This window comes from Lathamus discolor, chromosome 5, assembly GCF_037157495.1.
Source record: "Lathamus discolor isolate bLatDis1 chromosome 5, bLatDis1.hap1, whole genome shotgun sequence".
Lineage (NCBI taxonomy): Eukaryota > Metazoa > Chordata > Aves > Psittaciformes > Psittacidae > Lathamus > Lathamus discolor.
Genome location: NC_088888.1, coordinates 58,813,223 through 58,827,820, shown reverse-complemented (window position 1 = coordinate 58,827,820; position 14,598 = coordinate 58,813,223). Strand labels below are relative to the sequence as shown.

At 42.5% G+C, this 14,598-nt stretch overlaps 1 protein-coding gene across 1 annotated transcript in view; it reads left to right on the top strand.

Moving 5' to 3' along the window:
- The window catches only part of DCBLD1 (discoidin, CUB and LCCL domain containing 1), a 47,310-nt gene that overhangs the window by 6,841 nt on the left and 25,871 nt on the right, over positions 1 to 14,598 (top strand). Inside the window, exon 2 of the mRNA XM_065681009.1 lies at positions 9,191 to 9,403. Coding sequence (XP_065537081.1) covers positions 9,191 to 9,403 — 213 coding nt within the window. The remainder of the gene's footprint in view (positions 1 to 9,190; positions 9,404 to 14,598) is intronic.

The window sequence follows — 14,598 nt, the reverse complement described above, 5'->3', positions numbered from 1 at the left end:
GATGTAGCTCTTTGGCTGCATCTTAGTTAATTTTTGCTTTCATTTCTACAGGAGTTGTAAGGAACCACTTGTTAGATTGCAATAACCGAGGAGGAAATAGCTAGTCACCTAGAAGTTGGGTTGACTGAGTCAAAAGGCAAGCCAGAAAATTGTGTCTTGCTGATAAATGGCAATTATTGTTTCCATCATAAACCACTTATTTTTTTCTTGAGATACTTGTTAATTTGTACCCTGGGGACAACAGGGGTCTGTGTAACTTGCTTTGGGAAGGGTGGTGCGTTTTCTGTTGTCCTTTCTTACTAACAGATCACATATTCCACCTAGGCATACAGACAAAAAAAGTGAATGTGTGGTTTTTCAAGTAAGCTGGGATGGGTTTGATTTCAATAAAAAAAGACCACTCTGTCATTGGTAACTGTCAGTCTTGCTTGACTTGTATCACACTAACAAGTGAATTACATATTAAAAAATAAGGGGGGGGGTGGTTTCATTCTATCATGTTCAGCCATTTCCTCTTACCCAGATTAAAGCTGTTTTGAAACCTTGCCTTCCCACCTGCTGCTGTAACTGGAACAGCTCTGCTTCAGCCTCTCCTTACCCTGGTGTCTCTGAATTTCCTGTCCCTGTGGGTTTGTCAGTCCTTAGCACTACTGTGAATATTCCTGTTCCTGTGCAACCCAATATTCGAGTCTGGCCCTGAGTTTGCAGCATATGTTTCCCACACAGTCCAAATTTGGTGCAATATACTGTAAGTTAATCTCCAGTAAAGCATAGTGAAGAGAAAAACCTGGGAAGAAAACAGATGGAGAAAGTAGAGCAAACAATTTGCATATATATATGTCTCTCAGTTAAGATTAGCATTTCCTACTTTGCCTGAAAGGCCCTTAATAAAAATCCAACTGCATGTTTGCCCCAGATCAGCAGAATCTGAGGAGCTGCCCTACTGGGACAGTGTCCCCCCAACCCAGGGGGAGCCCAGCATGGGGTGGGAGGGGGCTCCGGCTCCCACTGTGGCCCCACATCCCTGCCACATTGCTGGGATGCTGTGGGCAGAGGGATAGGGAAAACTCTCTCTGTGGGATATTTATTCCCCTTAGCCTTTATAGCACAGGAAACCTGTGTAGGGTCCTGAGTTATTCTACGTGGGTGACTGGTGGAGGGGCATGACCATCTTCCCATTTATTTACAGTCCCTCGAGGTTCCATCTGAGCATGCAGCTACAAGTGCTTGGGAATGAACTGCTTGGTGCCTTCTGTGTATTTGAGTTGTGTAATGTGGACGTGTATCTTAGTGGGCAGGTATTTATTATAAAACAGAAAATCAACTTCCCTTTTGCAGAAAGGGGACCCTACACTTAAGATTCCTCTGAATTTTCCATCCATGTGTGGCTCAGCTGTCATCTGTTTCCAGAAACACACTGACCGACAAAATGTTGAAGTGGTCAATCAGAGCAGTATGCTGTCTCCATAAAAGAAAAGCATTGTCAACTATTAAATGCAGCTATGCGGGAAATAAATAAATAAACTGAAAATCACAAATCCCTTTTGTTGCAGCATTGCAGCAGTTAAAAAGGCATAGAAGTTTTCTCACACCCACAAGCTCGAGAGTGCTGTATTTAGAGTGGTGAAAAGCAAATTCCAGTGCTGAAGCTCGCTTCTCTGGAGGACTACATTTGGGTATACTGCCTAAGTCCTGGAAGCAGTGACTAAACCATACTTATTTTTGACATGTACTCCGGTACTGTCTGTCTTTCACAGATTGTGATGGAACCAGATAGTGATCCTGAAAAGCAAAGCCAAACCTAGTTTGCTACTATTTGTGTATTTAATAGAAGCAAAGCAAGAAAACTGTATGATGCTATTTACATTTTTGTGTAAACCTTGTCCCTTACGTGTTGCAGGATCTTGTTCTTTACAGAATGCAGGAACTTCTTAATCCTGTGTTCTCATAAATAATTCATGGAAAAGGGACTACCAGGATGTAGCTGCCAGTTCTCTTCTTTTGGCAACTGTGATTTCTACAGGAGTCTGAATTGTCTTGTCACTGAGGTCTCATGCGTAAATGTAGCCAGGTAGTGTTAGGTTGCATCCTGACACAAGTCCCTGAGGTGTATAGCAGCTGAGATGGTTGTTTTCCAGAAAGTTATTCGATGAAGCAGCAAAATGAATTGAGTCTTTACAGATACAGTGAAACTGGAAGAGTTTCAGTGTGTCATTTCTGGCTTTCTTTTGACATTTTAGCAGCTTAATAAATAAAATCTCAGATCTTACTGAGCTTTTGTCTTTGCAAACTTCTGCAAAGGTGGGAGGCTTCTGGGGTAGTAAAGGCTGCCCGGGTTGGTTGTGGCAATCCTGCAAAGCCACTGCCATGTAGGTCATGTGCCTGTAATTGCTAAAAAAACTCTTCAACTTTAAAAACCCTGAGTTTGGATGTAAGCTGCTCAGCTAGATAAGACACTTGGAATGGTTGTCAGGGACTTTTCTGTACTTGGTGATGGTGATCAAAGTGGTTACCAAAATAACTTCTTGCATGTTTGAAGTGAAGCATCTCTTGAGGTTGGCTGCAGGGGACACCCTGAGAAAAGCAGGCACCCAGCTACAGCCTGACCGGCAGGGGTTTGGAAATCTGTGATCTGTGGAACCACTGCAGACCCAACTGGAGATCATTTGCCGCTTTCTCTTTCCTATTTAAGAGGGACATTGCAGTAAATAATGTCTGTGAAGAGGAGGAAAAACACACTGTGGTTTGTTTGACCTCCTTCTCCTTTTGCATCCCTTTGAAGTTGGTAAGTAAATAATTTGGGCAGCGAAATCAGCACTCCACAATGTTCCTTTGTTTCTTCTGCTGCTTTACCTTCCCTTCCTGCTCTCAGCCCTCCTCCCAGCCACTGCTTGATTAGCTTGGGCAGCAAAATGGGTGTCCTGAGGAACTGCTGCAGAGCAGGGATTAGAATGTTTCCTGGGAACCTAATGGAGTCAAGCAAATGAAAATGTAATTCAAAGAAAAAGTTTGCACACTGTTTATTTTTCCTGCAAAGTGGGAAGCTTCCTCTCTGGAGAAAATGCTAATGCTAGTTTAAAGGCCATGAAAGGCTGCGGTCACTGTTTTTTCAAATGGTTATAGACTTGCCTTCATTTTCAGTGGTTTCTTTCGGTATTTGAAGGTAGTTTCTGCTGTATTCACAGAACATCGTGACCAATGTAAGGCTGGACTGCTGGGGGGGGAAGAAAAATAAGGGCTGCTGTGGATTTATATACTTCAGCAGATGCAGGGCTCAGCCGGCTGCTCAGCTGGTGTAAATGGTGTCTGCTCTGGAACTGGTGGCTTCTGAAATCCCCAAATGCATGGCCACCCCCATCCCTGCTGTCCCTCATGACACTGGCAGGTCCGGGCCCCAGTGCCTCTCAGGAGGATGACTGGGGGTACTCACCTGCCCAGTGATGCCTCAGGCCTGCGATGTTGCCCTTTGGTTTTGTTGCCTGCTTGAGCCCACTGCCAGGAGAAGCACAGAGGTCTGGCATCTTCATGAGCTGCTCTCTGGAGAAGTGACAGGTTTAGATCATGGTTGTATGGTGGTCTCTCTCTTACATTATAATGGCACAGTAAAGAGCTGTTGCTCTTGACCCAGGTTTGGCAGTGGAGAGAGTAGAGATGAAACACTTAACTCTGGATTTTCCTCCATCACCTCAGAAAATGGTGAAGGTACAAACCTGTTTGTGCTTGCAGCGTGCATGACTCTGTTAGTGATGGACATTAGAGCAGCTGTACGAAAACCTGGTGTTGTCAGACCACACAAGTGAATTCAGATGGCATCTGGCAAAATATCTTGTTTTTTTCCCCCTGGTCTTTTCTCCTACCCCACATGAGCAGGGAGGGCACAGGTATGACGGGAAAGGGTTGATTTCTTTCTTAGATACTTATCTTTTCTTATGCATAACTCAAACCTTCTTTCACACACAGGCCCAGAATTCCTTCCTGACTCAGTTATTACTGTATCTTTTAATAAGCTGGAGTTATTACTTCAGGGAGAGCAATGTGGAAGACAAGACTAATCTCATTTCTCCTCATGGGGCTTCTCATCAGAGCTCGCAAAGCCATACCCTTGACTCAGTGGCGTTCTCTTCACTTTGGCTGTATCTATTTGCAGCTGTGGCTCTTCAGAAAACACTGATTTCTGTCTGAACCCAAAATTTAGGTATGCAAACTTAGTTTTCTGCTCTCTCCTCTCAAGAGAAGCAGAAGTGGGAAGGAAGGACAGGCAGGCCAGCAGTCCTCTGCAGGCTCTGCTTCCTAGCCTCCATGCAGGGTAAGGGGAGCACACCTTGTCTCGAGAACCAGCATGAAGGTGGGCATGCAAAGGGATGTCAGACTGGGAGAGGAGGCAGAGAGGGAAATAAGGTTGCTTTGGGTGTCTTTGTCCCGGGGGGAAGAGATCAGCAGCCAAGGGGCAGCAGGAGTCTGTAGGCAGAGAGGCTGAGAGAGGAATACTGGGTGCCCGACAGGGTACAAGAGGGCAGGGAGCCGCTGGCTGTGTGTGTGAGCATGCCTAGGTATAACACGTATTTAGCACTGGAGTGAGTCCAAGTCAGTTATTAATTGCTTCGTGAGGGTAAATCAGAAGGATGAAAAAGGCAGCTGTTTGCTGCCAGGATACTGTAGCAATGCTTCTGAAAGTGCACTTTGATACCATGCTGTGTAACCATTTTCTAGTTGGTGGCATAAATACGTTTGGTGAAAGGTGCAGCCCTTGGAAACTTTTTATAGCAGCTGTGGGAAAATCTGTAGCCTGTTCCCTAACTTGGGGGCAATGTGCTGAGTGCTTGGATAAAGGCACTGCGCATATCCATTTGTGCGTGTGAGCAGGTGGAAAAGCCCAGGGAGCATGGAGTGAGAGGCCAGGGCTCAGCTTGTGCACTGGGCTTGGGAAACAATGGGAGGAGACAGCCTAGCCAGGTGATTTTGGGTGGCAGGAGGGTAACTGAAGGAGCCAGCTCTATTGATGCTGCTTCTGGGACCACCACTGTTTTCCTGAAGCTACAGTATCTGTCAGGGGTGATGTGCAGGGCACTCATGGCGTGGGGTTGAGCTTGTTTTGGGGCATCAATTTCACCACCTACATCCTTGCTGGGCAGGTTAGATCCCTTCTGCCCATGAGCCAGCAGCTATGGTCAGACCCAGCCCAGATGCAGCTGCTCAGAGGTACTCCTTCACCTTGTCCTTCATGTATCCACAGTGCATGTGTCTGAGGATGGGAAATGGTACTGCCTGCCAGCCACCTGATACCACCTTCTGCCCTCTCCACAGGGACACGCACTGGTGTCTTGTAGCCAGGTCCCAGGTTTGGTTTTACATGCATGTGCCGTGTGAGTACGGGCAAGGTGCAAGCGGTGTGCCTGCTGCCACGGCAGGAAGTGTCGGTCATGGTTCTCACTTCTTGGGGAGTTATTTCCATTGTCTGCCATAGGAGACTATTTTTATCTGTGGTAAACAGCCTTAATTCCAGTGCTGTGTGATCTTTAGTGCAACCTGCACATAAGCCAACAGGCAGGAGCCCACAATCCAGAAACCACGATCTTGATCTTGATTCAAATGCCCATGGGAATCCATTTTACAAAGCATGTTTGATGTGCTTTTAGTAACTCCTGGTGCTGAGGAGAGGTTCTATTAAATCTAAGCATGTTTAGACTTTCTGGCTGCTGAACACCTTGTGCTCAAATATTTTGCTTTGCTCTGGTCCAGTGAGAAGTGATAAAACCTGGATGTCTGAGGCAAGGCTGCCAGCTTCTTGCCAAATGGGGTGATAAAAGCAGTTCTGAGAAGTAATGTTAAGTGAAAATGTAGTGTTAGCAAGGAATCTTGTGTCAAAATGACTGGTCGAATACATGTTTTTCCAGCCAGAAGAGCAGTGCCTGTAGAAAAGAGTGTGACATCAGGTATTTAAACCATGGTTTTCATAAGGACAATCCATTGTGGTTTAAACTCAATGCATTTGAGGTTTGGGCAGTACATTTGTACTGAAAATCAAAATTTCATGTGAAAAATAATGATAAGAACAAAACTAATGGTCGTACTGTTCACATTTTTCATTTGAAAATGTGAACAGAGATGCATTTTTAATTCCTTACAATTTGCCTCCATGTCTGAGCTCTTGGTTATACAGCGGGGTTAAATTTGTAATTTTTTTTGTCGATATAGTCACCAAATCCTTAATCATTCAAATAATTAATTTTTTACTGTGAGGGTGGTGAGGCCCTGGCACAGGTTGCCCAGAGAATTTGTGGCTGCCCCATCCCTGGCACTGTTCAAGGCCAGGCTGGATGGGGCTTTGAGCAACCTGGTCTAGTGGAAGGTGTCCCTGCCCACGGCAGAGGGGGGCTGAAGCTAGATGATCTTTAAGGGTCCTTTCCAACCCAAAGCATTCTATGAGTGTATGAAATCTTTCTTTGTATGAATTATCAGATCATGAGTTTTATTCTGTCTTCCCTCTACACCTTCAGACTCCTTCCCTAGGGTGCATTTTCCAGCAAATTTCACGTTGTCGCACTTTTTGGACATTTTTTCAGTTCTTGTGGTGAACAGTCTTTTGTCATGACCATTTCCTTTGAGGCAGGCAGGCAGGCAGACAGGACAAGAGGCAGCAAGGGATGTTGCAGGTGTAGGATGATGCTGTGCTTCACTGTCGTCATCTGGAGTGTTTGAATGACCATGTTCCACTAGTGAAAAGTCAAAAAATAGCATTTGTGCTTTCTTCTCTCAAAAGATGTTCTGGTGTTAATAGGTTCCAACAGTGACTCAAGGGCAGGGTTTTAGAAAAGGAGTTTCCTCGGGAACATGACCTCATGTAACCTCGACAGCGGAGGATGGCAGGCTGAGGTCTCCGGGGCACAGTTTTGCCAGTTTACTTTCTGCAGAAGTATAATGCTCTGTGACCTGGACAGTTGTCAGGGTCCTACCATGATAGCGATGTCTTTTTTTGAGGAGTGTTTTGTACCACAAAGGATCCTTGGGTTTGTACTGAGGTTACAGAGGCCAGAGCACAGCCCTGCAAGATGAAGACTGTGAACACTAAACTTTTCATTTTAAAGAGTTCATCCCCATGACATTTAGTTGTGGTTGTGTAACTTTTCCCTTTGTTTTCTCTTTCCTTTTCCAATAAGGATAAGTTGCAAATTAAGCTCCAGTTACTTTATTTTCATCAGCCCAGCTAAAGTAAATACTTACAGTTAGAAACATGCAGTTTAAATTAAAGGTCATGAGCAGGTTTTTTTCAGTGCATGGTAGTTGGCTACACAGGCAACAAGGTTGTCCTGTGTCATGCTGGAAGCGATCTGGTTTTACACTGCCTGGACCTCTGGGCCCCCTCCTGGATTCAGAAGGTTGATAGCTCATATACTGTATTGCTCCTCATATTCTTATTCCTGCTGCAGAAAGTTTCTATTAAAAGATGATTTGCTCAGGAGGCCAGTTTGCCTTTCATCTTGAGTATTTTTCCTATGCATTCTGAAATCAATACATTGGATAAAAGGCTTGAGCAACAGAGGTTTTTTAAAGCATGTGAACAAGGAGATCTGAAAAGATGTATTTAATATGGTTTATGGTGATACGATTTTGGATCTATATCTCCTGTTCACCTCTATTCCAAGCATGAACCTGCAACAAAATTAAATAACAGGCAACAAAGCTAGTTATAATGCTTAAGCTTCAAAATAAATGCTGTTGTTTGTGAAAAAGCATTTGAGTTAGATGAAATGGCAGTGTAATTATCTAGCAGCAAGTCAAAGTTCGATAGCTTGGAGCTTATCTTTGCACAGCATGCCGCTTTTCCCCCAACCACCAGTGTGGCACATTTCTTTATCAACACTTCATTTCTAGTTGTTCATTTTTAAATAATCTTATCAAACCTTAACTTTGTTTCATAGTGATTGTGGGAGGAAATTCAGATAGTAATTAAAATGCACCGACCGAAACAGTTTAACCAAAATATCCCCCAAAGTAAAATTTTGGGTAGTTAAAGTGAACATTGTGAATTCCCAGCTCTGCATGATTCTTAATTTTATTAACGCTTCCAGGACCAGCTTCAGTTTTGCGCTGATAAGGGATAACAGTATACAAGACTCCTATGTAAAGAGTGCCTGTGCCCTAACTGAGTGAAAACAGGATTGCTGGTTATATGCACATGGCACTAGCTCCACTGTTATAGTAGTTTTCATTATTTGGAAGATTCAGCAAAATGAAATAGTTTAATCTTTAATATATACATTATAAGTTACTAGCACACTTTTAAATAGTTCAATAAAAATTGCTTCCTTTAGTAGTCAAGGTCTCTTATCTGATACCTGCTTCCTTCACCTCCTTGGATGCTTCCTGTTTTCTGTGTCAGTCCCCACATGCCCCCATGTATTTCCATGCACCTTTTCCTGTTGTCATACGTTCTGCTGCAGCTGCTCCTCAGGTGCCTCTCCACCAAGGGAAGGCTCCTACACAGTGCCCCCAAAACACACTTTGCAGGCACCTCTCCTCACCTTTTGAGGAAGGAGGCAGCAGCACTTATATCTCCAGGCATGCTACCATGGAGTAACCCACACACCATTAACGATACACATCCCACATTTGAAGCCTCTCTTCTGTCTTTACTTTGTCCCCTGCACTTTTTCTGTTGCACCAGTGGCACAAGAAATACAACAGGAAAGCAAGATGAGTCAGGTCTGTGATAGTACATAGTTTGTACTATAGTTTTGATAGTCATGTTTGTGTTTTCGTGTGTGATTCAGTTACCCTCTCTCTGATGGCTCTTTCTATGAAAATAAAACGTGGAATGATAATTGGGATAAATCTGTTTAAGGAAGAATCCTACGTATTACATGTGGCAGTGCATCATCAGGGTTTCAGTAGGGTTCGGTTCTAAAACAGAAAGCCAGAGAGACTGTGTTTGTATGGGACTGTCAAATACATCTTAGTTCATGACTGTTTCCAATTCTTCTTTCTACTGCTTTGCAAGAGAAATATGACTGTGTTTATTTTAGTTACTTACGTTCCAACAGCAGCCGAGGTGGAGTGTTAAAAAATACATTTTTAAAAGGCGGAAGCACACATGGGACACCATTATGTGACCTGTATTTTCTTACACAATTTTTTTTTTTTTTTGAGGAATAAGTTTTGTTTCTCTTCCTCGTTTCTTCTCCTGCTGCAGGGGATGGATGTGGGCACATGGTGATGTATCAAGACAGTGGGACCCTGGCATCCAAGAACTATCCTGGGACATACCCAAACTACACTCTTTGTGAAAAGAAAATCCAAGTGCCTCCAGGAAAACGCCTGATCTTAAAAATTGGAGACCTGGATATTGAATCACAGAAATGTGAATCCAGCTACCTTACCATCCAGAGCTCTTCAACTTTGCATGGTATGTAAAAGATAAGACAGTGGTTGATACATGAACCGTTAAATGTGTGACTAAAAGCCACCTCAGCAAAATACAAGAAATGTCAGCCTTTGTCCTTTCCTCCTCCTTTTCATATTCAAGTGTGTTCTCAGTATGGGAGGCCATTGCCCCTCACACCTGATGTTGTTCTGCAGAGGCTGGGGGTGCTGCCATGCTGCACTGTGGAGGTGCCACAGGGGCTTGTGCCCAGCTGTGGCATATCCACCCGAGAGCTCTGCTCTCAGGCCTGCAGAGCTGTACTATCACAGCTTTGGTACAGCAAATATGTGGGTCTGTATCAGCCCTGTTCCCTTCTTGGGTAGGGGAAGAGGTAGCTCATGAACTAGGCAAAGACAAGATGAAGCTGAAGTCAATGATCCTGCATGTCTCTATTTGCTAGTTCAGGGCTCAGAGGGGAGATAACCTTTATTATTGCTCGCTATTAGTTACTGATAGCCTTTGCTGATGTACAGGCTTTGATACTTGCAGATATTAAATGCACACAGCTGGTCTGCAGTCCTGTAAGAGATTTGCACAGGAAGATAAGTCAGTAATCTGCTATAGCTGTGCACTTAAAACAATCATAATGACAACACGATCTTACCCAGGGAGAACCCGGGGCCTTCCTCAAAGCAGTTTTCCCAGCCAGTTGTTGCTGAAGCTTTTGATCTGCTCTTTCTGGAAGAGTCAAACTGATTTTCAAGTCAGTGTGCCCTTTTTCAGAAGTCCAATTAAAATTCAGGGCTGCAAGGAGTTCCACAGTGCAGGAATAAACTCATGAATCCACAGCTCATAAAATTTTGCCTGCTGGGGGTGAGTGATAGCCCTTCAGCCAGCTGAGGCTGAATGTGCTCTATGGGATTTACCAAACAGAATGGATTCAATGGAAAAAGACAGTGAAGAGATGAACTACACAGAGCCTCTGCAGGTTTTCCAGCTCACCCAACTCATTGCTTACCTCAGAAAAGTGAGTGGTTTCCCTAAGATGAGGACTCATAAAATGTCTTAGTAGTAAGGATGAATGATTACCTTTCATTCATGAGCATGATAGTCCTATTACTCATCCCGTAAGATAAGATCAAGTGAGGTATTAAAGCCTTGCTCCCAAACCAAGGTAAAGGTAATTATTGTTCTCACGTGGGAGGTATTACATTTGAAAGAGCTTCACTAAGAGTGGGCAGTGACATGTTGATGCCTAAGCCTTGCATAGAGCTTGATTTGAGGAATAAGGAGCATTTCTGTTAGTGTGTGCTGTGATTTTTTTTCTGTTGTTTACTTCATTCTTTACTGCGAGGTTGGTGAAACACTGGAACAGGTTGCCCAGAGAGGTGGTAGATGCCCCATCCCTGGCAGTGTTCAAGGCCAGGCTGGATGGGGCTTTGAGCAGCCTGGTCTAATGGAAGGTGTCCCTGCCCATGGCAGGGGAGTTGGAACTGGATGATCTTTAAGGTCCCTTCCAACACAGACTGTTCATTCTATGATTCATTTCAGAACTGTAAGTAATGAGTTGTGTTCACCTAAAGTAGTCTGCCTGTACTTGGCAGTAAGAGATAGTTTAGTATTGCATTATCATATCTTTGAACAGTTTTTACTGATGCTATCTTGACATTTCTAATCAAAGGCTAAACAAGGATAAATAAATACATTGTTTTCTGAAGTGAAAAATTAAGCTTGCATGTTGATTGAAATTCTGGCTCCTTACACATCAGCCTGAAGACATCTTCACATAGTTCAGTCCTGCAGTTACTCAGCCTGAAAGCACAGAATACCTGTGTATTATGCAATCAAATCCATATAATGAATTTCTTTAAAGTATTCCCACACCCATTTTCAGACCTGATTGGCAATGTCTGATGCATGCGGATTATAATTTGCATTCTCAGTAACGAACTGCACAATTAGCAGATTTTGCTCATATCTGATTAAACAAGTTTTATGGCTTAGGTAGACATACCATCTGTAATGGTTTTTGTGGTCTGCAGCTCGCTGTAGACTTTCCCACTAGAATACCTACAGAATCTCTTCAGGTAAACCCATCCAAGACAACATGTGGAAATAATGTGATGTGCATACAATCGCGATATCACTTATGTTTTAAAAGACACAGAGAAACTCTGATCTCATATATGAGTTTCAGTTGTTTCAACAGTTTTGCTATAGCTCTGGGTTTTACTAGGCATTTATATAAGGAAAAGAAGATGAGTAAGTAAGCACTGCTAAGTTTATTCAGGCTGTTTAGTGTCCTCTTATATAGCTGCTTCTGAGCCCAGATCTCCCCTTCAAAACCCTCCCGTCTACAGGCGGGTCAACATCTTCCCTTTGGCCAAGAATATACTGACCTTTGCCATCAAAATTCTTTCAAAAGATGGTGGGGAGTTGAAAAGATTTTGCAGGCCTTGAAAACATATGAGCAATTAAAACCTTGCATCTTTGCATGTTTTCTGTATTTGACCTGGGTTTAAAAAGGAAACCTAAAAAGCTAAGTATGAAAGCTGGCAGTGTGAATGTTACTCTTGTTTCAAATTAGCCAAGCAGCCTTTGCTCTTTATTTAACACGTTTGCAATTATAAGACAATAAGGTCCAAAGGGAAATATGTTTTAAATACCATGCCAATCTCTTCACTTCTACAGAAGACAACAGAGTGAATGTCAGTACCCTTACAAACGTCTGCTGAGGAGTGTATCTGAACCTTAGAAGATTGGTCAGAGGCAAAACACTAGATTATGCATGTAAATATAATATTAGTGGAAACAAATCTTCAGATGACAAAATATTGTTTTCCTTTCAGATTTCTCATGTTTCCCATGTTGTCTTTACATTTAACTCTGATTCATTTATCATTATAACCTTCTACTGGGATTCATGCAGTACAGCACGAGTAACTCAATTTGTGGTTGGTGTATTATGTTTCATGAAGTAAGGGAAAGCTGTTATATACAAATGAATGGATTAATTGATTTATGTTAGCCATAACATTGATTTTTTCACTTTTGTAGGTCAGTGACTACAGATTAGACCACTTACGTGAAAGTTTCATTAAAATTCAGGGCGTTCATTAAATTTTGTAGGCTGAGTGTTACAAACATAATTCCATCCTAGCAAAGCTTATAGCATTGCTCTGTATGCAGATGTGCTGAAGCCTCACTACTCAACTGGGACACAAATGTGACACTACAGTTCTCACCTTTAGTTCTCAGCTTTGATGGCCCTGTGAAGGCAGCCATTGCATTTAGGTTTCTCCAACATTGCAATCAAAAGATGGTCATTAACTAATCTTTATGAAGCTCTGAAATTGGAGACTTAAAGTGGCTGAACACTGTATCTCTGTGCTATTACTCTGGAGACCATTTTCCTCAGTGTTCACTGAAGAAATGAAACTGTAGCAAGCCTTTTCTTTCAAACTGTATCCAGACAGATGTGAAAATATTAATCACCAGTCAGCAAAGGTAGTCTAACGTCAGTTTTGGTGAAACTGAGTCACCTTTGTCTGACAATCTTTTAAATATTAGCACAGCTTGGCACATGTCATCTCTAAGAGAAATAAATAGATGATCGTGTTCTATTTCAAAGGTATAGATTTGCACTCAATGAAAATAGAGGGGTGCTTGTCCCACTAAAGTAATCTAGAATGAAAATTTAATATGAAGCATGATCTCATGCTGTAGACAAGGTGCAACCTTTAGTGAAATGCTTTTCTTCTCAAGTTAATTGCATTATCTGAGCATATTAAAAATAACTGAGCTCTGAATAAGAGCTTCTGATTTTTTAATTAGTTAAAGGGATATGTGAAAACAAGATTAACCATGTTGGCCCTGTAGTTCTCAAGAACAAAACTTGCACTACTTATGAGGTGTAATATAAATGTTGTAAAAGTTTGACAGGAACTGCTTTTAGTCAGCTTCTTTTCATGTTTTTATCAGATTTCTGTACATCTTTTGACCCTTTTTTCTTGATTTCCCCCCCCCCCCCCTTTCCCCAACTAATGGCTTAGTATTTTTCCCTTAATTTTGTGAGATGATCATCAGTCTTGACTGAAGAGAGATTAAAGGAAGAGATAAGTGCCTACTTACTTCTCCATTCACTTGCAGTCAGTAGGAGGTTGATGTGTTCCTCTGGGGTGGATGTCAGATCTGCTGAGTGACTAGTAATAATTTGGAGAGTTGTGCAGTTAACTTGTTCTTGCATAATTTACAGCTGGTAACTAGCGTGAAATAGACAAATTGCTGAAAATGCTCTCTCCTCCCGGCACCCAGTTGCTAAGGGTTGCTATAGCTAAGGGTGTTATTGAGCACTTACTGGTGTGTGATGGCTACAGAGAGAATGTGTGTGTGTGCACATGTGTGTGTGCAAGAGAACTGAGTGCTTTCGGATGCCTCCTACCTGTCATTGTGACTTGAGGGGATTCATCAAACCAGTCTTCCCTTATTATGTATTGTTATAAATGTCTTGCTTAAATAAAGGGTGTGTCCAGATTTCTTTTTCAGCCCTCAAAGGAAACTTGTTATTACAGTATTGTTTCTGGTATTTCAGGAAATCCAGGGAAATGCCCAGACATGTTCTCACTGAAGATCAAGTTGAGTGGTTTCCCAAGTCAAAACTCTTCTAACAGTTGGGTTTCGCCTGAGTGATGGCAGTATCCTGAGGTTTCAGCTTTGGAAAGATTTATGCAACAAAAGATGTCTGCATTTGTTTTATCAAATGCACTCTTTTTTCCCTGTTAGCTGCATAAAGTGTATTGTGTATTTTTCTGTGGTTTTTGTTAAACAGCTGCAGTTCTTTACTCATGATTCCTAACTGCTGCTTTGGGTTTGGCTAAAACCACAGCCATGTTAGAAATGGAGGATCTCACCTGAGGTCAAGCAGACAGACCTACAACTGGTGCAGATGGCCTAGACTCTCTTTTTTAAATTGTAATTACTTCTCCTGCCTGTCTTTTCCTGGATGCCTTTTTCTTTCCTTTTTCACAGTCTTTGGTAACCCTTTGGAAACACTTATTGAGCGTTATATTTGTTTATCCTAAAATGAGAAATGCTTACCCCTCAGCCTGAGGTCAGACTGTGTTGCACAGTTATACACTGAATAACCAGGCTGCCTCACCCTGACTACTCTGTCAACTCATATCTGCTGAGTATTAAACATCACCTTGTGTCCTGCAAAAAAGGACATAGAGCATCAC